General features: G+C 46.8%; 1 protein-coding gene across 16 annotated transcripts; it reads right to left on the bottom strand.

Annotated features, from left to right (window-relative positions):
* Nucleotides 1-8,657: 8,657 nt before the first annotated feature.
* Nucleotides 8,658-21,542, bottom strand: Got1l1 (glutamic-oxaloacetic transaminase 1-like 1). Of its 16 annotated transcripts, none has more exons than XR_001841538.3 (13): nucleotides 21,359-21,492; nucleotides 19,424-19,605; nucleotides 18,925-19,036; nucleotides 18,562-18,671; nucleotides 18,151-18,243; nucleotides 17,904-18,054; nucleotides 17,234-17,334; nucleotides 16,549-16,691; nucleotides 14,636-14,740; nucleotides 13,656-13,849; nucleotides 13,087-13,136; nucleotides 10,767-10,855; nucleotides 8,658-8,987 (listed from the first exon to the last, which is right to left on the bottom strand). XR_001841538.3 is itself a non-coding variant. In NM_001014003.2 (9 exons), exons 1-9 carry the CDS (start codon nucleotides 21,471-21,473, stop codon nucleotides 16,170-16,172), a joined length of 1,215 nt encoding a protein of 404 aa, NP_001014025.2. In that variant the 5' UTR covers nucleotides 21,474-21,542; the 3' UTR covers nucleotides 16,088-16,169. The 16 variants fall into 16 exon arrangements, 9 of the variants coding, with proteins under 9 accessions (NP_001014025.2, XP_006253354.1, XP_017455630.1 ...); XR_005494617.2 differs by lacking the exon at nucleotides 17,234-17,334 and adding an exon at nucleotides 17,009-17,174; XR_010058296.1 differs by lacking the exon at nucleotides 13,087-13,136.
* Between the last annotated feature and the right edge of the window lie 834 nt (nucleotides 21,543-22,376).

Here is a 22,376-nt window from a genome sequence, read left to right as displayed (position 1 = left end):
CAGATGGTTGTGAGCCACCATGTGGTTGCTGGGAATTGAACTCAGGACCTCTGGAAGAGTAGTCCGGTGCTCTTAGCCGCTGAGCCATCTCTCCAGCCCATAAATATTTTTTAAAAAATGACTCAGACCCTCAACATCTAGCCATGAAATCTCTGCAACTGCTACAGCACTGCCCTGAACAACACACTTTGAAAATTCAATTTACTTGTTCTTATTACAAAAGTAAAGGGGAGCATATATCAGGAGTAGAACATTGGACTGTAGATGAAGATGAGAAAGTATTCTTCTAGCTTGATTTTTCTAGAGCCATTTGTGGCATATAGGGAAGACAGGAGTTTTGCTCAAGAAGCTCAGAGTGGGGCTGGAGAGATGGCTCAATGGTTAAGAGCACCGACCGCTCTTCCAGAGGTCCTGAGTTCAATTCCCAGCAACCACATGGTGGCTCACAACCATCTGTAATGGGATCTGATGCCCTCTTCTGGTGTGTCTGAGGACAGCTACAGTCTACATATATAATAAATAAATCTAGAAGAAGAAGAAGAAGAAGAAGAAGAAGAAGAGGAGGAGGAGGAGGAGGAGGAGGAGGAGGAGGAGGAGGAGGAGGAGGAGGAGGAGGAGGAGGCGGCAGAAGCAGCTCAGAGTGGTACAAGATCCACAAGACCCATTGCCAAGGTTGTTCAAGCAGTAACTAGTTGCTGAGGAGAGAGTCCCCACTGTGGAGCTCCTGGGATGCAGCTGTCCTGAGAAGAGTAGGTGTTTTGTGATCCAGTTGCTTTTGAGTAAGTCCATACTCCACTAAGTGACCCCGACCATGCTCCCTAAATAACAGCAATCAACTCATTGGTTCACAAAGCTGGGTTGGGTAGAGTCCTTTCCTTGGTACCCTACCTGGGGCTTAGACATGGCTCCCCAGTCACAAAACATCCCCCAGAGCTTATGTGTTAAATCTTAGTCCCAGAGACGGGACACGACCTCTCTGACTGAGAAACGGGAAGCTAAAAGAGACAAGGAATAAAACCTCACCCAGAGTTCTTGGAGTGAGCTCAGCACTAGTGACTCCAACTTTAGAATCCCAACCTCCAGAACACCAGGGAGAAAATAAATTTCTATGCTTTTTAAATTATCAAGCTTAGAGTATATTTTTATAGCAGCCAAAGGATTTTGGGAGTACAATTACTACACATGCTCCTATGGCTGCTTTGGTGCATGTACACAGATGAATACTCACGCCCAGGAATGGAATTGCTAGGTCATGGGGTAAGTGTATGTTTGTCACTAAAAGCTATTACCAAACAGTTTCCCAAGGAGGCTACGCCAATTCATACTCCTCCCGATGTTTGAAAGACCCAGTTTTCCACAGTCGTGTCCACCTTTACGGCTGCTGTATTTTTTAAGAAGTATCCCCCCCCCGGGGGGGGCTGAGCGGTAGTTTAAATTTATGATTCTCCAACATCTAATGATCTTTTCTCTTTTCTGCCACACAGACAAGGTATTCATGATGCACTCATGCATGTCTTTTATATACTTTTCCCACCTCTGTTTTCTTAGTAATAGTTTTCTATCTTAGCCGACAGGAGGCTGAGGCAGGAGGATGAAGAGTTTGAGACAACCTGTATCACATAGTAAGTTCAAGGCCAACCTCAACAATGGAAAGAGGTCATCTTTAAAAGAAACGCAAGGCAAGGCATCATAGCAACACATCTTCTCCGACTTTTGACCCGCCCCACTTACACTCAGTGGCTTTGCTCGCTGAAAGGCAGCTCCTAAGTTTAACGCAAGTTGATGTATCAGTCTTTTCTGGTTAATATGTTGTGTGGTGTTTTCGTGGCTTTCCTTTACCTACTTAGATTATCATGTCACCTGGATGTTTTTCCCCTCAAATTCTCTTCTTTTTTAACTTCAGTTTGTAAAATTACATCCATGTATATGCACGTGTGTGTGAACATCTGCATGGGGAGCCATGCAAGTAGAGGTCAGAGGACAACAGGCAGGAGTCTGTTCTCTCCTTGAACCATGTGGAACTCACGAGCAAACTCAGGTTGTCGGGCTTGACAGCAAGCATCTCTGCTCGCTCAGCCTTCTCACTGGTCCTTGGCTGTATAGTCTCTGTGCAGCTGAGGATGACCTGACTTCCGGATCTCTTGCCTCCACCTCTGAAGTGCTGGGATCACAGGCTTGTGCCCCCAAGTCTGATTTATGATAATGGGGACTGAATTCGAGGCTCTCTGCATGCTATGCAAACACTCTACTGACTGACCTGCAGCCTAGCCCTGGAATTAATGTTTGTGCATTGTTAACAGCTAATTCTTAGAGATGAGGCCGGGAGTGTGCCTCAGTAACAGAGCCCATGATCAACACGGTCAAGGCCTTGAGCACGATCTCTAACACCACAAGAAAGCAGACCCTAGGGGTTGTCAGATGGCTCCATGGGAAGGCACTCTCCTCCAAGCCCAAGGATCTGAGTTCAATTCCCAAGACCCACGTGGCAGAAGGAGGTAGATGACTCTTACATATGTACACACGATAATAAATACATTTTAAACTGTTTAAAAGGAAAAAAAAAGAAAGCAGACTCTAGCTCCTAAGTTTAATGTATGTATACTGATGTGAGGTGAGTGTTTGTGTGTGTAGCTCATGAGTGGTGGAGGAGGGGGCTCTAAGGGATGTGGGTAAAGAGGATAACAGAGCACACTTGGTTTGGATGAGGGAGAAGCATCCTCAGGAGGAAGCGTTCAATGCTGTCAGGAAGCCTGCTACTCTCTGAGCTAATTAAAAAATTAAATTAAAAAAAGATAAAGATGAAATCATGACTCTCAAACAGACTTAAAGTGGTCATTAAATTTTTATTTAAGTTATTAATAACAGAAACTGTAAGAAGCTGTGACCTGTTCAGGGGTGAGCCCTCAAAACCAGACACATGTATAGGTCAGAGATATTTTAACCAATGGCAGACAGAAGCAAAACTGGTTTTTCCCTGGTGGAGCCGGGGCCGTGTTGCAGCTAGACAATTGGTTTTCATGAGTGTAGCGTTGTTAGTGGTTGTTTATAGCTCACGGTGCTGTAGAATGGCTACTGTTGACTCCAAACCGGAGGCCCCAGAGTGCACTGCAGAAAATGTAGGTTTCCACGGAAGCACAAACATTTCCTTGCCCTATAATGCTATGGAGTCCGGAATCATCTTTTGTTGTTTCATTTTGTTTTGTTTCAGGACAGTTTCTCTGTGTAGCCCTAGCTATCCTAGAATCCATTCTGTAGACCAGGCTAGCCTCAAATTCAGAGACCCACCTGCCTCTGCCTGCCAAGTGCTGGGATTAAAGGTGTATGCTTCCACTGCCCTGACAAGAATCACTTTTTTTAAAAAAATATATTATTTATTTATTTTATGTATAGGAGTACACTGTAGCTGTCTTCAAACACACCAGGAGAGGACATCAGATCCCATTACAGATGGTTGTGAGCCACCATGTGGTTGCTGGGAATGGAACTCAGGACCTCTGGAAGAGCAGTCGGTGTTCTTAACCCCTGAGCCATCTCTCCAGCCCAAGAATCACGTTTTAATGCATGACTATGCAGGAGAGCCAGAGCCATGGATTTCAGTCTTAGCCTTTGCCCACAAGCTCTTCAACTAACACCATGTCTCAGAACACTACAGTGTCCAGTACGTGTGTTTTGTGTGTGATATGTATATGTGTATATGATATATATGTATGATGTGTATGTATGTATTATTATGTATGCACATATGTGTGCCACAGCTAGTGTATAGAGATCGTCTGACAACATTATGTTATCTCCTCTAATGGATATCGGGGATCAAACTCTAGCTGTCAGGCCTACATGGTAAGTATCTTTACCCACTGTGCTGCTTGGTTTTTGGGTCAACTTGATACAAGGTAGGGATATTTGGGAAGAGGGAGCCTCAACTAAGAAAACATCTCCATAAGGTTGGCCAGCGGGCAGTAAGATGAATTTCATGGCACTGAATGAAATTTGTCTCTAGGGTCTCTTTCATCCCCCAACCTAATTTGTTGGTAAGGGTGACCTTTTAACACTCAGATGACTTTGGTTACAATCCTTCAGAGAAATTGGGGAAATACCCAAATATCGGGCAGGGTATAATCACCTTCTATTAGGGAAGCAGTTAAAGTGGGTACTGGAAGTTAGGAAACATCTTGTGCGAAAACAATAAACTTGTTTGAAAAGAATAACTGTCAAGGAAGGGGGAACACGAGGGCCTGCTCCTGAGAATCACTCGGGACTGGCAAATGCAACAGAAGTGCCCTGCCCCACTCCCACATACCCACGGGCTTTTGTCAAGGTCAACACATGATGTACTGGACTGATATGGACAAGAACTGTTCTCTGTCAACCACCTGGAAGAGATACAGGTTTTCACAGAGACAGAACCAAGGGGCTTGGGAATCTTGGCAAACAAGCACTGTGTTGGTTTCCATCTAGTCTTGGGAGAGGTATAGATGAGAATCCTAGGACAATCTCACTGACTTGAGGAAGGTGATCACCTAGGAGAGGGACACCCGCACTCGAAAATAAAATGAAACAAACAAGCAAGCTATACATGGACCCCTGGAGCTGTGCTATTATGTGTTTACATTTTGCTTGTTGTCTCAGCCTCCGTGTGTGTGTGTGTGTGTGTGTGTGTGTGTGTGTGTGTGTGTGTGTGTGTGTGAGACCATGCTGTTGGGGAATCAAACCCAGGGCTTTCCCATGTTAGGCAAGCACTCTAGCCCTGAGTCACTTCCTAATCCTCATAGCGTTCTTTTAGAAAAGTTATTTACAGAGTTCTGGCTTTATGAATTTATAAGCTCTCTAGTCAGGGCTTGGGGAAGGATCATAAATGGCAACACCCATCCAGGGGCCCCATTTGGAATCTCAGCAGCCTAAGGTTCAGACCAGGGAGGCTCTGCCATCTTGCTCTGGGAGGAGGACCTTCCTCCACCAGTGCTCTCGTGTTCTGACCACTCGAGGACGACAGTTTCTCACAGCAACCTGAGGCTCAGCCAGTATCGAGCATCCAGCCCTCTAGAGTTTTCATTCTGTTTATCTGTTTCCTGCCCTGTTGTCTCTGACACAGGTATACAGAGTTAGACTATGTGAGCCTGAGGCACCGTGAGAAAGGCAAAATGGAAGCAAACAAGGTAGAGGACAGACCAGTGTGTCGTGACCTCCGAGGGCTTCGGTGTCCTTGCTGCTTTATAACTTCTGGAGCTGTGGATCCAGTGCTATATTTGCAGTTCCCAGAATTTGCAAGGCCCAGGGAGATAAATTAATGACTGGCTCCTGGGGCTTAACATTCCTCTCATTTCAAGGCCTTGACCCTCATGAAGGTACCCTGAGGCCACCGACTACTTACTTGCTCATGCCCTCTGAACCTCTCTTTTCTCTGCTGAATAACAACAACAACTTAGAAGCCATTGTAAAAAAAACATCTAAGGGGCCAGCCAGCTCAATGGGTACAGGCACTGGTTGCCATGTCTGATAACCAGAGCTCAACCTCTGGGACTCACATGATAAAAGGAGAGATCCAACTTCCAGAAGTTGTCCCCTAATTTCCAGTGCATGCCCTGGCACACACATGTCCCACTCCCACACAGTAAACAGGCTGGAGATGTGGATAATTCGTTAGGAGCACTTGCTGCTCTTCCAGAGGACCTGTTTTCATGTCTAGCACCCACATGGTACAGTTCACAACCACTTATAAGTTCAACTCCAGGGAATACAATATTACGTCCTGGTTACCAGGCTGTGTACATGACCAGTTCTCAAGTTCAAAGTTACTACCTGTAACTTCAACTCTAGGGAATCCCGTGCCCTTGTACCCATATGCACAAACCTACACACATACTCAAAAACAAGTAATATTTAAAAATAAACATAATTTAATTTTAAAATATGTCTAAGGTGGGGCTGGGGAGACATCTCAGTGGTGGTTAAGAGAACTTTTCTTTAAAGTGTGTATGTGTGTTTTTAAGATTTATTGATTTATTTTATGTATGTGAGTACACTTCAGCTGTCTTCAGACACACCAGAAGAGGGCATTGGGTCCCATTGCAAATGGTTGTGAGCCACCATGTGGTAGCTGGAAATTGAACTCAGGACCTCTGGAAGAGCATCCAGAACTCTTAACTGCTGAGCCATCTCTCCAGCCCCTAAAAGGACTTTTATAGAGGATTCGTTTTGTTTCCCAGCACACACTGACACCTCATTTTTTTTCCTGGAACTCCACATCCAGGAGATCTGATGTATTACTCTGGAAACACACACACACACACACACACACACACACACACACACACACACACACACACACACAACCAGTCATACATATAAAAATAAAGATCAATCAGGGGCTGGTGAGATAGTTCAGCAGGTAAACATGTTTACTGCCAAGCCTGATGACCTGAGTTTAATCCCCAGGACCCACAAGATTGAAAGAGTGATCTATGATGAAAAGATGAAACTGATGTTTACAGGGGCTGGAGAGGTGGCTCAGCGGTTAAGAGCACCGACTGCTCTTCCAGAGGTCCTGAGTTCAAATCCCAGCAACCACATGGTGGCTCACAACCATCTGTAATGGGATCTGATGCCCTCTTCTGGTGTGTCTGAAGACAGCGACAGTGTACTTATATAATAATAAATAAATCTTAAAAAGAAAGAAACTGATGTTTACAAGTTGTTCTCATGCTTCCACACTCGTGTGATGGCACATGTGAATCACACACACACACACACACTCCCCCCAAGAAATAAAAATGCTTTAAAAAATGAAAAATATTTTTAACAAATATAAAACGAGAAATATTTTTAACAAATATAAAACTAAGATATGTTTTACTGCAGAGTTCCAGCTCCCTCTGTTTTTGTTTTTGTTTTTGGCAGTTTTGAGGACCAAAACTAGGTCTTCCTCTGTGTAGCCTTGACTGTCCCAGAACTCTCTCTGTGGACCAGACTGGCCTTGAACTCAGAGATCCAGCTGTCTCTGCCTCCTGAGTGCTAGGATAAAGATGAATGCCATCTTCCCCCATCCCAAACTCAGCCATGAGGAGCTGGTGGGGCTACAGAAGGTGCTGTGTGCTGAGCAGAACAAGCATGGAGACGCCTCTGAATTTCTTCACCTCTCCAGAAGGACTTCAGGTGGCCTCCACCCAGGACTTTAGCAGAACTGCATTCCAGAAGCGTTTGAAACTGGAACACTTAGACAAACACTCTCTCTCTCTCTCTCTCTCTCTCTCTCTCTCTCTCTCTCTCTCTTGATCTCAGATTCCAGCCACATTCCATCCTGTGATCCACTGAGGATCCTATCTATGTCCAGCCCCATATTTGGCTGTAGTCATAAAAGGAGGTGGTTAGTAGGCTATAGGTGACCAGTTCTCCAGTTTCAAGTTCAGGTTTCTTGCTAGTGTCCAAGTTTACTGAACATCGCCACCTGCTGTCTCAAAACTTGAGGACCAGAAAAAAACCTCTAAGACTAAGACTCAAAAAGGGGAGGGGAGGGGGGCTCACACAAGGCAAAGGAAGACAGGACAAACCTGTGAGCCATTGTAACCCCCTCCAACAAAGCCCACCGATTTTCCATAGCTCTGTTGTTTCAGCAGCTGGACCACAGTGGACTCCCACCATCAGCTTCCTACCATGGTCAGCTCACAGACCAAAATGCTGCCACTAATTCCTGTAGTGATGGACCCTAAAAGATCTGGAGGAGCTACTGCCTAGAACCCCCTTCTTCCCCCATGTTCTCTTTGAGACATGGCCTTCCGTAGCCTAGGCTGGCCTCAAACTTTCTGTGTAGCTAAGGAACTTTTTGATAACTTAAACTTCTGAGTGCTGGAATTATAAGGGATGGGTCTCTATGCCTGTGGTTTTTGTTGTTGCTGCTGTTTTTTTGTTTTGTTTTTGGTGCTAGGGATGGAACCCAGGGCTTTGTACCTGCTAGGCAAGCACAGTGCCAACTACATCCCTCTGTCCTCTGTCCTCTGTCCTCTGAATATCCACCATAATGGGAATGTACACATAGACATCAGGAAGGAAGGAAGGAAAGGAGGAAGGGAGGGAGGGAGGGAGGATATTTTTGAGACAGGGTCTCACCATGTTACCAAAGTTATGGTAAAACACAAGGCCACTCAAGGTAGCACATGACTGCTTTACAAGTCCCCTGGAGGTGCCAGCAGTAGGATCTTGAGTTTGAGGTCAGCCTGGACACAGTGACCTCCAACAAACAGTAAGGCACTGTCTCAAAGGAAGTGTTTTATGTTAAGTCTCAAGCTCTGGGACATACCTATGGAGCATATCAAAGTGGACCTGACTCCCAGCTTCTCCCAGCATCCTTCAGTCCCTACCTGTTACACTGATATGGCTGGCATTCCCCACCCTCTAACCCTGAACTCTGCAGTGCTCCTCTTCCCCCAGATGCTCTTCCCTAAATAATGCCATTTTGTTACCCCCTCCCTACCCCTCACTCCCCACCTCTCCCAGCAACCTTTTTTACCTTTTGCTCTCTTGGCTGTTGCACCTGGTTCCCCTCCCTCCTCTCTCTTCCCCTCTCCTCACATGGCTCAGGGCACGTCTACTATGGACTCTCCCAGATGTCCCTGCCTCTGGCCGTGCTCTCCTTTCTATCTACAATAAACACTCTCGTCCACTAGGAGCAGTCAGACCCTTTTCTTTTATTTCTTATTTTCCATTCATCTTGGTGATATGCACATAAAACTGTGCAGCCATTCTTTGGAGTGCTTTTCCTGATAATCCTAGAAACACTTCAGGGCTACCTTCCCACTGCCAGATTCCTCAGCCAGGCCCACGTTGCTGCCGGTGCTTCCTAATGGGGAGTTACTGAAACTGTGAAGCTTCTGGAAGCTCAGAACTTCCTGCTCCCCCAGCTTCTCCACTGCCTGAGGGGCTGGGTTTAAGCTGTGGCCGATTGCCGGCTGACTTTCTTCATGCAGGGTTTATTTCCTTGGTATTGGTGCTTCCTGCTCAAATGAAGGCAGAGGGGAAGGGAGTAAAGGGTTGTCCCCCTGCTGCTGTGACTCTGGGGTGACTGGGAAGGCACTGAAGACGGTATCTGTCCTGCCAGGGTCCCTCAGACTCTGAAGAAATACCAGATGGAGCTCATGGGGTCTGAGAGCTCCTGACATTGCATAGACATTTTATGTGTGTGTCAGAATATGTTTTTCTAGAGTCATAGGCTCTTACTTTTTAGGTCCTGTACCGGCTGGTTTCCTGTCAATTTGACAGAAGCCAGTGTCATGAGAGAAAGGAGCCTCACTTGAGGAGATGCCTCTGTGAGATACAGCTGTAAGGCGTTTTCTCAATTAGCAATCAATGGGGAAGGGCCCAGGCCATTGTGGGTGGTGCTATCCCTGTGCTGGTGGTTCTGAGTTCTATAAGAAAGCAAGCTGAGCAAGCCATAGGAAGGAAGCCAGTCAGTAAGCAGCACCCCTCCATGGCCTCTGCATCAGCTCCTGTCTCCAGGTTCCTGACCTCAGGTCCTTCAATGTTGTGATAATGTTCCTTCAGTGTTATGGAAGTATAAGCCAATTAAACCTTTTCTTCTCTAACTTGTTTTTTTTTGTTTTGGAAAGTGCAGGGCCATGGCACTGTTTTGTCTCAGCAATGGTACCCTAGCTAAGGCAGGCCAGACAGACTAAGAGCCATCAGCCCTCCTTGGAGATCTGGGGTTTTTCTTTGTCTCATGTATCTTTCTGGACGAATCCAGGGCTTTGAGTGACATGGTGTCCCATAGAAACACTGCTTTGTGTGTGTCACAGCTGTGAACTAAATGAGGAAACCCAAGAGTATGAAAGACACCACAAAGATGAAACTTGAGCCAAGAGTTAGGAAGAAGGAAATGGTTTTAAAAAAAAAACTAGGGGTTGGGGATTTAGCTTAGTGGTAGAGCGCTTGCCTAGGAAGCACAAGGCCCTGGGTTCAGTCCCCAGCTCCGAAAAAAAGAACCCCCCAAAAAAAAAAAAAAAAGAACTAAAATCTGCAACCATCCCAAGAAGAATGATGGCCCAGAGTTTTAGCACCTGGCAGGCTGAGGGAGGAAGATTGTGAGTTCAAAGCTAGCCTGACTTATGTAGCAAGGCCCTATTTCACAAAACAAAGACAAAAACAAAAATTGCAGACATTCGTTGGAAGTTGGAGAAATGAGAAGGCTACTCAGATGTCTTCTAGAATTCATCCTGGCCCCAGTGGCTTCTTAACATTCCTTCCTGGAGACTAACGATGTTGGAACTTTCTAGAAGACTTCTGCTAACTCATCAAGTACTTAGTACGAATCAGACTCTCTATGTAAGTGGATCTAAGTGAGTTTACCCACCCCACCCAAACATATAAAGGAGTATTTTGTCCTAATTTTACAAAGGAAAAATCAGTCATGTAGTAGAGGCAACGTCTCTCGTGTCCCGGAGAACGAGACAGAACCGGATTTGAACCATGGTGTCTCACTCCTAAGCACGCTTTCCAAATCACTAGGCTTCCCTTTTAAAAAAAAAATGTAAGGAACTGTAGTAAGGCTAATTTAATTATATAATCCTCTAGCTAGAACACTCATTTTCACTGGAGGAAAACAAGCTGTTGCTGGGTCCAGATGCCTTACAACCATTGTGGCAACACGCATGTAGGCATGCATGTAGGCATGCACCCAGGCTTACACAGGCTGTCTTATCTCTGACTAGCCTCCAACCTTTCCCGCATGGAGCTACTGCATCCTTACGCTGCTCTACCAGCTAACTCACATTTCTCACCTTTTCAAACTGCCTCCTAGAAGGATTGTATTGAGTGAAGAGCAGGAACTTAAGAGTCTGACCACACTGCCTGCATTAGTTAAGGTTCTCTGGAGGAAAAGAACGAATAGAATGAATATTTGTAACAATATCTGAAACATGTCACTTGTCTTCATTTCTTAGGAATATTCCTTGGACTATTAGTTAGGGTTTTACTGCTGTGGACAGACACCATGACCAAGGCAACTCTTATAAGGACATCTAATTGGGGCTGGCTTACAGGTTCAGGGGTTCAGACCATTATCATCAAGGCAAGAACATGGCAGCATCCAGGCAGGCATGGTTCAGGAGGAGCTGAGGGTTCTACATCTTCACCTGAAGGCTGCTGGCAGAATACTGGCTTCCAGGCAGCTAGGACATGGGTCTTAAATCCTACGCTCACGGTGACACACCTATTCCAACCAGGCCACACCTACTCCAACAAGGCCACACCTTCAAATAGTGCTACTCCCTAGGCCAAGCATATTCAAACTATCAGATTCCACTGGTCCTCATAGGCTTGTTCAAACACACAAGTCTATGGAAGCCATACCCAGCCATATCAAAGTCTATAACAGTCTCGGCAACATTAAAAATCCGAAGTTCCAAGTCTCTTCTGAGATTCATCTAATCACTTAACTATAATCATCAAAACAAGACAGGAAACCAGCTGGGCAAACTTCAAAGTCTGCATCTCCATGTCTGATATCAAAGCGGCCTTCAGAGCTCCAGCTCCTTATTCATCTTTGTTGACTGCAACAGACTTCTTGCTCTTGGGCTGGTTCCACTCCCTGTCAGTGACTATCCTCAGCGGATAGACCACAGCGCTAGCATCTCAAACTTCAATGTTACAGGTTATTGTTTCAATGTCTAGATCCATACAAGATTTTCTGGGCTCCTCCAAAGGGCTGGAGTATCTTCTCCAGCTCTGCCCTCTGTAGCTCTCTAAGCTCAGGTTGATCCACTCCACTGTCGCTGCTGTTCTTGGTGATCATACCATGGTACTGGCATCTCCAATATGATGGGGTCTTCTGCTGCAACTGGGCTTCACCAATAGCCTCTCATAGGCTCTCTTCAGGGTGCCAAGCTTCAAATCCTTCACATGACCCCTTCAGTCCTGGGCCATCAACTACAACTGAGGCTGCACCTTCACCAATGGCCTTCCATGGCCTCTCACAGTGCCAAGCCTCAGCTACTCTCCATGACCCCTTCATGCCTTCAAAACCAGTACCACCTGGGTGACTCTTACACATTACCAAGTCCAGCTGCAGCATGATGTATGACCTTGGCTATCACTGGAACACAGTTTTTTTGTGCTCTTGGAAAACACTTCCCAGAAGATTTCACCTCAGTGATGCTGGTTTCTTCTTAATCACTGTTAATTTCTTAGCTCCAGTTAACCAGCATCAATTGTCCCAGTAGCCTCTTCTATTTTTCTCTCTAAATCCAGAGCCACCTAGCCAAAGCTGCCGAGTTCTGCTGCTTGCAGGAGCTGGAACATGGTCCCCTTGTTCAATTACATTATCACCAGCTTTCTGGTTTCCAACACCTTCATTGCCTAAGTTTGGCTGTCTTGGGACTTGCTCTGTAGACTGACTTTGAACTCAGAGATCTGCAGGTTTGTCTCCTAAGCACTGGGTCTACTAAGCCTGGATTTAAACTTTTCTTCACCTAGAACTTGCTCTCTGAGACAAAGTCCGGAAGTATGTAGCCTCATGGGTTTTGTTGCCTTTATAAACCTCTGCCTAATGTAATTTGATGACATTCTCTGGGAATCCTGGGTATGAACCTGGCCGGGACCCATCAATCTGGCCATTGATTTAAAAAGCTGCCTCACGGGGCTGGAGAGATGGCTCAGTGGTTAAGGGCACCGACTGCTCTTCCCGAGGTCCTGAGTTCAAATCCCAGCAACCACATGGTGGCTCACAACCATCTGTAATGAGATCTGATGCCCTCTTCTGGTGTGTCTGAAGACAGCTACAGTGTACTCATATATATAATAAATAAATAAAATATTTTAAAAAAAAAGCTGCCTCACACATGGCTCAAAAATTGTGGCAGTCACCCCGTGGGATTAGCAGTAGCTCACTTAGGATTTGAAGGGACTGGTGAGAGACTGTAGACTGGACAAAGGCAGCCTAGGAGTTCTGAGGAAGGTTCACCTGCAAGATGACAGGCTCTGCAGGTCACCTAGATGCCCATCCCCACCCATCTCAGCATGACCCTAGGGTGACAGCCTCAGGACAGCTAGGTTCTTTCAGATGAAGACCTACATCTAGCTGGCCATGGTGGCAACACACACCTGCAGTCCGAGGGCTTTAGAGGCTGAGGTGAGATGATCAGGATGCCAGCCTGGGTTACAAGATGAGACGGTTCACTCTTCACAGTGGAATGAGGAGTGGGGGGAGGTGAAAGGGAGGGGAAAGGGAGGCGGAGAGGGAGGAGCGAAGGAGGGGGATGGAAGGAGGAGGGGGAGGGGGAAGGGAGGGAGAGAGGGAGGAGGAGGGGAAGGAAGAGGGAGAGGGGAAGGGGACATGGAGGAGAGAGAGGGGAAGGGGACAAGGAGGAGGGAGAGGGGGAAGGGAGGGAGAGAGGGAGGAGGAGGGGAAGGAAGAGGGAGAGGGGAAGGGGACACGGAGGAGGGAGAGGGGAAGGGGACAAGGAGGAGAGAGGGGGAAGGGAGGGGGAGAAGGGGAGGAGGAGGAAGAAGGGGAGGGGGAGGGGGCTGGCATAGAGGCATCACTGCATCTTTGAGTACTTCTTTCTCAGTGGCCCACTTACCCTTACCCTAAGGCCATCCTGGAGAACATAGGCATCCCCCAACACCCCCTGGGAATATGGTTGTCACCAGTAAAGCCAAATTGAAACCACCTCCTGCGCGGGCCATGGATTTGACATTCCTGTAACCACTGGGTATGACTGTTCCTTAAGTTCAGGTGGCGGGCCAGTTGTTCTGCACAGGTTTCTTGGTTCTATGGAATGTCGTGGAGTCCATTCCCATTCCAGCATGTTCAAATTCTGTAAGCCTGATGGGTAGGATGCAGCTCATCGCCAAATAGGTGTCCCTGTGGCAGCAGGTATAGTTAGCTCAGAGCATGGAACCCCTGAGAGCCCTGGAGTGCCTGCCTGGACCCCGCAAGAACCCAGAGGTTGAATATGTGGAATAACGATGTGGTGATGATGTGGGAAGTAACTGAGTAAGGTTCTCTAAAGGAATGGGGAAAGATATATATCATGTATTTAATATATTAAATAATACATATATTTTATATCAATATATTATATCATATATAATATATTAAATAATATTAAATATAAATTATATGTAATTTATGATACATACATATATAATATAAATAATAATGAATGTATAATAAATAATAAATATGTAATAATACATAATAGAAATAAAATAAAAATATATACTATATAAATAAAAAATATATATAATTTCTGTTCCTTTAGACTGAGTGGCTCTGATGCAGCAGGATGTTAAAATGACAATAACAACAGTAAGAATTCATCTCAGTGAGTTATTAGAGCATTAAGTGAAATGGGCCTCTTAGAACACTACCTTCTACGGCACGGTCACTGCTAGTGACTGCTATTTCCTTCTGGGATTTATTCGCAATCTCCGGAACTTTAGGCTGTCTGTCTCTAGTTCCTTGTGCTGGACTGCTACACAGACTGACAATTATTCTCAGAAGTGAAAAATGTTTCCTTTCCTATTTTATCTCCACTCACAGTGCAGCAACTGAAATAACAGCATGGCTCTCCTCCAGTCATTCCTAACACATCGCTTGTTTTCAGTCCTTTCGTGTTATCTGGGGCTTACCTCCGTGCATACTTACATTACGGTTATTCTTTATAATTTTTGAGACAGGGTGTGGTGGTTAATCTCAAATGTCAACTTGGCGAGATCTACAATCACTTGGGAAACAGGCCTCTGAGGATGCCTATGAGAGAGATTATCTTGATTAGGTCACCTGAATTAGGAAGATTCACCGACTCTGGGTGGTTCCAATTCCAGGGGCTGGGATTCTGTACAACAAAAGGAGAAAATGATCTAAGAGTTGCTACCACTGTTTATTCCTTGGCTGGGTAAATAATGTGTCCAGCAGAAAATCGCCTTCTTCTGAAACATGCAGCTACAGTAGGACCCGTGATTAAGGAGTGAACCAATAGCCCCACCTTAGCGAATTTTCCCCTCCACTCTACCTAGTCACCAACCCACACGCCTATGGCCTGGTTATCAGCCTTCTGGATAAATGCTCGACCCGGAAGTGTTTCTCTCACAACAGCAGCCTTCACCTCCTGCTGCTTTATCGGGATCATACTGACCTCTCACCTGCCCACACTACCTTCTTTATAAGAAGTCGATTATCCATAAGTAGAAATGATTATTTGGGGACATTGTCCTGTTTCGTTGGTCTACATGTTTTTAGGCCAGAAGATCTTGATTATTGTAACTTACAGCGCTTAAAATTAGGGAGGATTAGCCATTGGGATTTGAATCGTGCCTGAATGAGGATGGCCCCCATAAGCTAATAATTTGAATGCTTAGTTCTCACTCGGTGGAACGTTTAGGAACATTAGGTGGATCAGGACATATGGTCTTGTTGGAGGTGTCAGTGGGAGTGAATTTTGAGGTTTCAAAAGTCCATGCCAGCCCGTTTCTCTCTGTCTTTTTCTCCTGTCTGTGGATCAGAGTGTGAGCTCTCAGCGACTGCTCCAGCCCCATGCCTGCCTGCTGCCGTGCTCCCTGCCATGATTGTCACCCTCTAAAACTGTAAGCAAGCCCCCCAATTAAATGCTTTCTTTTATACGTCGTTGCCTTGGTCCTGGTGTCTCTGCACAGCACTGGCAGTAACCAAGACAACCATTTAACTTTGACCTCTTCCAAATTTATGCTGGCAAAGTAACTTTAGGTGTTTACACATGAATTTTAGGCCAGCCTTTTGATTTTTCAAGCATGATTGACATATTAGGGAACGACTTGAGCACAACTTTGCTTGCATTTCTGGAAGAAACAGCAGATGAATGTTTCAACAGCACACACACACACACACACACACACACACACACACACACACCACTAAATATCTACTGACTTCTGTTTGCTCAGTTACTAGCCACATGGCTAACCATGTCCTATGAGAGTAGTTGTTCTTGTGCTCCTCCTGCCCTACCCCGATCTCCTAGGGTTGGAATCTAGGGCTCCATAAATGCTCAGCATGTGTTGCACTGAAGTCCCCCACCTACTGAGGCCAGCGCATTACACAGAAAAGGAGAGCACAGCAACAAACAGTTCCCTCAGGACTTTTATTCCCAAAGACGACGCAAAGCTTTCATTCCAATCAGGGCCAGTTTTGAGAAGACACCCTCTCAGCCCTCGGTTAGCATCACAGCCTCATGGATGCTTTGAGTGATGTAGTCTATATTGCTGCTGTTAATGCAGGTGAAGTTGATCCGGCTGGTCTTGGGCAAGTAGATATGCTTCTTCTTGACCAGGAACTCCACCTGTTGATCTGTGACAGTCACAGAACTCAGAATTCCTCTCAAACCCAGGGGGAAGAGGTACATAGGATAAGAAGTGTCAGCATCTGTGGGGGTCCTATATAGGTCTCTAAAGCAGCCGCCCTTCTCCAAGGACGTGAGGGAAACCTGAAACAGAGCTGGGGACTGCTCAACTAGTCCATGCAGCTCAGTGTTAAAACACAGATCTGAGGTCGGGAATGGGTAGTCTCTGAGTCCTGGAACTTACAGTTGAGTCCCAGATAACCATGGGTTCCGCTCTGTCGGGTGATGTGATTCCACGACCCAGGGGTCCCCAGGAGTCGGAGTTTCTCCTTCACCTTCTCCTTGATCAGCATGATGTTCTCCACAACACCTTTTAGACTCTGCTTCCTGCCAAGGAAAGGGCGAGACATTGGACTGCAAAGGCCTACTTGCCTTCCAGCTCGTCTTCTCTCTTCCCACCTTTCTACAGCAGGACCCATGTCCGGAAGCACAGGTGTGGAGCCTGGCTTCTGCAGTACCTATGGTGGGAAGGAGGTTTGATTCTGCTGTCCTTTGGGTCTTAGACATCTCTCAAAGGCCTGTGTGGTAAAGGCTGCATCACTATTGATTGTCTGAGAGAGTTAGGTCATCGGGGACTATGAGGAGTCTTGTTCCTAATAATTACATGGCCTAGCCACCCACTCCTGCCCTCCTCCCACCTTTACCATTCTCCAAACAGAGCAGGGTTACAGAGGATGGAGGTGATTATTCGAGCACCCGTGGCAGGAGGGTTTCCCCACAGGGCCTGGACATAATCCATCAGCTGGGAGATGACACACAGCAGGTGCTGGTTGCTGAGGGCTGCCACGACTAGGATCCCTACTCCTTCATCTGCAGCATCAAGAAGATAGCCTCACCCTCAGGATCCTTCTGTTCAGAATCTCACTTACGCACTCCCCTCCAACCTCGCAGGAGACAGGGTTAAGATGTGGAGCCTCCAGCTCAGTCCAGACAAGGTGGTATTTGGCCCCCGAAGTTGACCGAGGCTCCTCTTGTAGAAAGAGTATCCATAGGCAAGGGTATGCAAGAAGGAGAGAGCTTTAAAGATTGTCAAGTACCTCCTCCCCATCTTCCAGCCACATGGGCTGGAGAGGGTGACATTTTAACTAGGACGGACGTGGCTAACTAGCCGGGTTACCAACTAGCTAGACCAAGTCCTAGCTCACTGTTGTTCTTTACTGCCGCCACTGTGATTTCTCTGGAGTACTAGGATCCTTACAGGGGATAAGTGATGTCAAAAATATTTATCCTTTGGAGGAGGGATATGGGAAGGCACTGGGGGAAAATATGAGGAAGTACAGTGTGTGGGGGAGTGGAGGAGGAGGGGAGGGGGAGAGGGAAGAAGAGCGGAGGGGGGGGAAAGGAGAGAAGGAGAGGGAGGGGGAGAGGCAGAGGAGGAGGGGGAGGGGGAGGGGAGAGGGAGGGGGAAGGGGAGAGAACATTATGAGAAACCCATTATTTTGTAAGCTTAAAACTAAAACCAAACCAAATCTTGCTCGTCTGATGGGCATGGCATTGATTCTGTTTCCCATTTCTCTTATCCTTCTGCCCACGACATACCATAAATGCCAAAATTCTTGGACAGAGATTGGCTGCAAAAGAATTCGAAGCCTAGAGACACAAAGTGCTGTAAGAATTTGCTATCTTCTTCAAGGTCCCCAGTGGATAAACCTTGGCAGGGAATGTCAAAGAATGGGAATATCTGCTTGCTCTGCAAGAGAAGGAAGGGGTGAAAAAGCGTGAGGCCCATGGGGCGGGGCGAAGCAGACTGGGACAGAGGGGACCTGTGGCAGGCAGCCGCGTTCACCTTAATGATGGACATCAACTTTGTCCACTGATTCTGTGTGAACCGGCAGTCAGAGATGTTCCCAATCACAAGGATGCTGCCAGCCGGGATATGCTGCAGGAAGACACTTGTCTTAGCAAGGTACCACGTCTACGGTGCAGAGGCGACGCCAGGCATTTGGAGTAGAGACACAACCTCTTGGGTTTGTTCTCACCAAAAAAAAAAAAAAAAAAAAAAAAAAAAAGGCCTGGCAAATCTAAACCCAGCAGGGGTCCTGAGGGGCGTGGAGAGGAGGCCATAAATCATCTGGGAGGAGATTCTGAGTGTGTGTGTGGGGCGGCGCGGGGGGGGGGGGGGGGGGGGGGGGTGGGGGGGTGGGGGGGGGGGGGGGTGGGGGGGTGGGGGGGTGGGTGTGTGTGTGGGAGGCTCTACCTGTAGAACTTCGACGAATATGCTGGGGTCTGAGCACAGATCAGTGGAGTTCCAGACCGAGTACTCATAAACTGTAAAGCCCATGTCCCGGAAGATGAGTCCACACTGTTCTGTGGGAACACAGACCCCCCATCAGCTGGGGTCCGTGAAAATGGAGAAACGGAGGCAGGGATACCGGAGAGTGGGGATGAGGATTAATGACTGACAGCAGGACCATAACAAGAAAGGGTTGGACCTAGCTTGGCATAGCCGCCATTTTTCTCCTGATAGAAAATGAGGATTAAGAGCAGAGATTACACGTAGGGCAGGAATTAGGAACAGGGTGTAGGGTCTTGTGCTGGTCTTGACCCGGGTAACACTCACCGTTTTGACATGAGATGATACAAACGGTTTTCAAGTTCTTTCGCCATATCTTGAGGAACTGAGCCCCAAGCTGGAAGGCTCCACTCTCACCAACGATGTGAACGCCCCCTACCTGTCAGCAGGCAGTACGGCAGAGAGAACGGCAGAGAGAACGTTTGAAAGAAGCAGTGGTTAGGCCAGCACACCCCAGGCCAGAATTTTGTCTTATTTTTGGTGCTGGGGTTGAACTGAGGACCTTATACATTTGGAACATTCCAGCCCTCTTCCTTTCTTTTTTCCTTCATATTGAAATGATCTATTTTTAGTTTCCAAATCAGCATCGTCAGTGGGTGCCACTCAGTGACTGAACGAGGACTTGGGTTTGGATCCCAGCTCTGCCCCTCGGCACAAACGCCTATGGACTTTCAGAGTCTTGGGAATTGCCTCGGTCAAGGTGGAGGCCTGCATGGTCCCTTGTGGGCTTTAAGGTCACGAAATCCTGTATCTCTCCGTGTCTCACCCTTTTCTCCACAATGGCTTGGCTGTGCTTTCCAAAGAGAAGTTCCAGAGAGGCTTGGATGAAGGATTTCAGGCCCGCGAGGGGCAAGTACTCATAGTTCAGAGAGGGATCTTCTGCAATCTGCAGGCGGGTCTTGCGCACCACAAGAGAAACCCAGGGATGGCCTCCTTCGGTCATGCAGACTGTGGAGAAACTTCAAAGGAAGCTCTGGATACTCCGCCTTGGGGCAGCCCACAATCCACAAGTTTGGCCTGTGTTTTTTGGTGCTTTTCTAAAGTAGCCCTTGAAAGCTTACTCTTTTTTTTCTCCCTTCCCCCTCTTTCTTGATTCATTCTTTTCAGAAAACAGTGAGCTGTTAGTGACTTGTGTTTCAAAACAAAACAACATAACCACCAACAAAACCCATGGCTAAGTCCAGGCCCTTGCTTGTCACACAGCACTGAAGAGGGGAAGGCAGGAGGATCATTTTTGGGCAAGCTTGGTACACAGTGAGTTTCAGGCTAGCCTGAGATGTAAGCAAGATAATACCTCAAAACAAAACAAAACAAACAACCCCCCCCATAACCCCAAAACAACAACAAAGCCAGCTGAAACCGTTTTGGTTTTAAAGGTTAAAACTTACAACATGAATTAGGCATTTCATAATGGCAAGGTCTGATTCCATATTAGAAGGTCTCTCTGTCTCTCTGTCTCTCTCCGCATGTCTCTGTCTTTGTCATCTTCTCTTGCCCTCTAGTATCAAGCAGCTCAGGCTGGCCTTGAACTTGCTATGTTGCTCCAAGTGCCCTTGAGCATCTGACCACTTACCTCAGGGGCTGAGATTACAGGCTTGTGCCATTCGCCTGGTTTGTTTGTTTGATAGGGGAGGATATCAATTGAAGGCAGGGGGGTTGGGGATTTAGCTCAGTGGTAGAGCACTTGCCTAGCAAGCGCAAGGCCCTGGGTTCAGTCCCCAGCTCCGAAAAAAAAAAAAAAAAGAAGAAGAAGGCAGGGGCTTCAGGAATGCTATGCAAGTCCTCTACCAAGTCAGCCACGTCCCCTCAGAAAGCTTAATTTCTTGATTTTAGAATGAGAGCAACTTCAGGGGATACGGTCCAATGGTTAAGGGCACCCACTTGCTCTTGGAGAGAATTCAAATTCAGTTCCCAGCACTTTCGTCAGGCAGCTCGTGTAACCACGTGTAAATTCAGCTGGCGCCTGGGTGGGTTTGGGGGGGGGGATCACTGCCTCTTGGCTACCTCCTCAAACACTTGCATGGATGTATACACACATACTCTCTCTCAAACATGCACATACAATTTTTTAAAAATCTCAACAAAACAAACACACAGAAAACAATGAAAGAACGAGAGAGAGAGAGAGAGAGAGAGAGAGAGAGAGAGAGAGAGAGAGAGAGAGAGAGAATGAGAATGAGAGAGGTAAGGTGTGGTGGTGCCTCCAGTCCTTGGGTGGTGGAGGCAAGACCAGAATCTGCTCAAGATCATTTTCAGCTAGATCGTGAGTTCAAGACCAGCCTGATTTATATGGGACTGTAAATGAAACAGACAACTGGGAGGAGCAAGGGAGGTTGCAGTAGCAGATAAAATAAAATTTAAGGGGTTGGGGATTTAGCTCAGTGGTAGAGCGCTTGCCTAGCAAGCGCAAGGCCCTGGGTTCGGTCCCCAGCTCCGAAAAAAAAGAAAAAGAAAAAAAATTAAAAAAAGAAAAAGGAGGGGGTGAGAGGAGGAAGAAAACGTGGCTCCTCCCAAACTCCCAGAAGTCCCCAGTAAGGGGCACAGGGTATGGGTAATGTGGGATCTCACTGCTCTGCTCTGGGCAGTTCCGTGAATAAACTAAAGCCTTTCCAACAGCAGAGGCACTCTGCTGGGGACACTGCCCATGCAGTCAGTTGAAACATGTAGAAAAATCTTAAACCCTGAAATGACCGGCTCCTACCTTTGTAGGCCAGGAACATCTTGACAGAAGAGTCGTCTTGCCTATAGATCTTTAGTAAGCTGCCTTCTAGCTTCTGGGCTATGGGTACATCCCTGAACACAGAAAGGCTGGTCATAGTTGAGCATATATAATACCAATAACTTCAGGCCTCTTTCTTCCAGAACCGTGGTAGCTCTGATGCAAGAGGCTATGGGCAGTGAATTGTTAGAGCAACAGAACCTCAGGACTTCCAGTCTCCAGGGTAGCAATGTTTAGGGGGTCACAGGAACATTCCATGGCCCTGGAGGAGAGCCCCCTCCCCCGACAGTAGGCAGCAGGGAAGAGTGAAAAAGGATGTGGGATTCCACTGCTGTTTATAGCTGCAAGCCATTCCACTCAAGGAACAAGTCGTCTCTGGAAAGCAAGACCAAGCCATCAGCTTGTGAGCTAGGTAGGGGTCCCCCAACCGAAGCAGACACACAGCAGTGTCAATCAAGGATTATTTTCTGCTTCCGTTTTGCAAGGGGGTTAGGCAAGAGCTCAAGTCACACTCTGATGCAAGTGCTCTCTCTTCTTCCACACAATTTCATTCTTTCCTTTTTAGTTTTTTTAAGGGAGCAAACTCAGAGTTTATCAGGAAACGATTTTTATATACATTTAAGGTGGGTAGGAAGGGAGGGCAGCCGGCAGGGATTGCAGAGATGTAATTAGTCAATGTATTGGGATGGGGTGACTGTTGGCTATTCAGATATAAATGGGACCTTTGTGTCATTCACTTTGTATCAGGGAACATCATAGAAATTAGGGAAAGAATAGAAGAGCTGGAAGAAGGGACAGGGAAGATTGAGATGACCTGCTCCAGGCACAACCTGCCCACTGCACTCTTAAACTCCCAACAACCGTAATGATCTGCACAGGGTAGGACAGGTTAGTTTTTTTTGTCAAGTTGATACAAATCCTCCAGGAAGAGGGAAATGCTTGAGAAAATGCCTTCATGAGGTTGGTCGGTAATTAGGGGAGTAAGCAGGTCTGTGTGGCA

The sequence above is a fragment of the Rattus norvegicus genome, chromosome 16, assembly GCF_036323735.1.
Source record: "Rattus norvegicus strain BN/NHsdMcwi chromosome 16, GRCr8, whole genome shotgun sequence".
NCBI lineage: Eukaryota > Metazoa > Chordata > Mammalia > Rodentia > Muridae > Rattus > Rattus norvegicus.
This window is presented reverse-complemented; position numbering and strand designations above follow the sequence as displayed.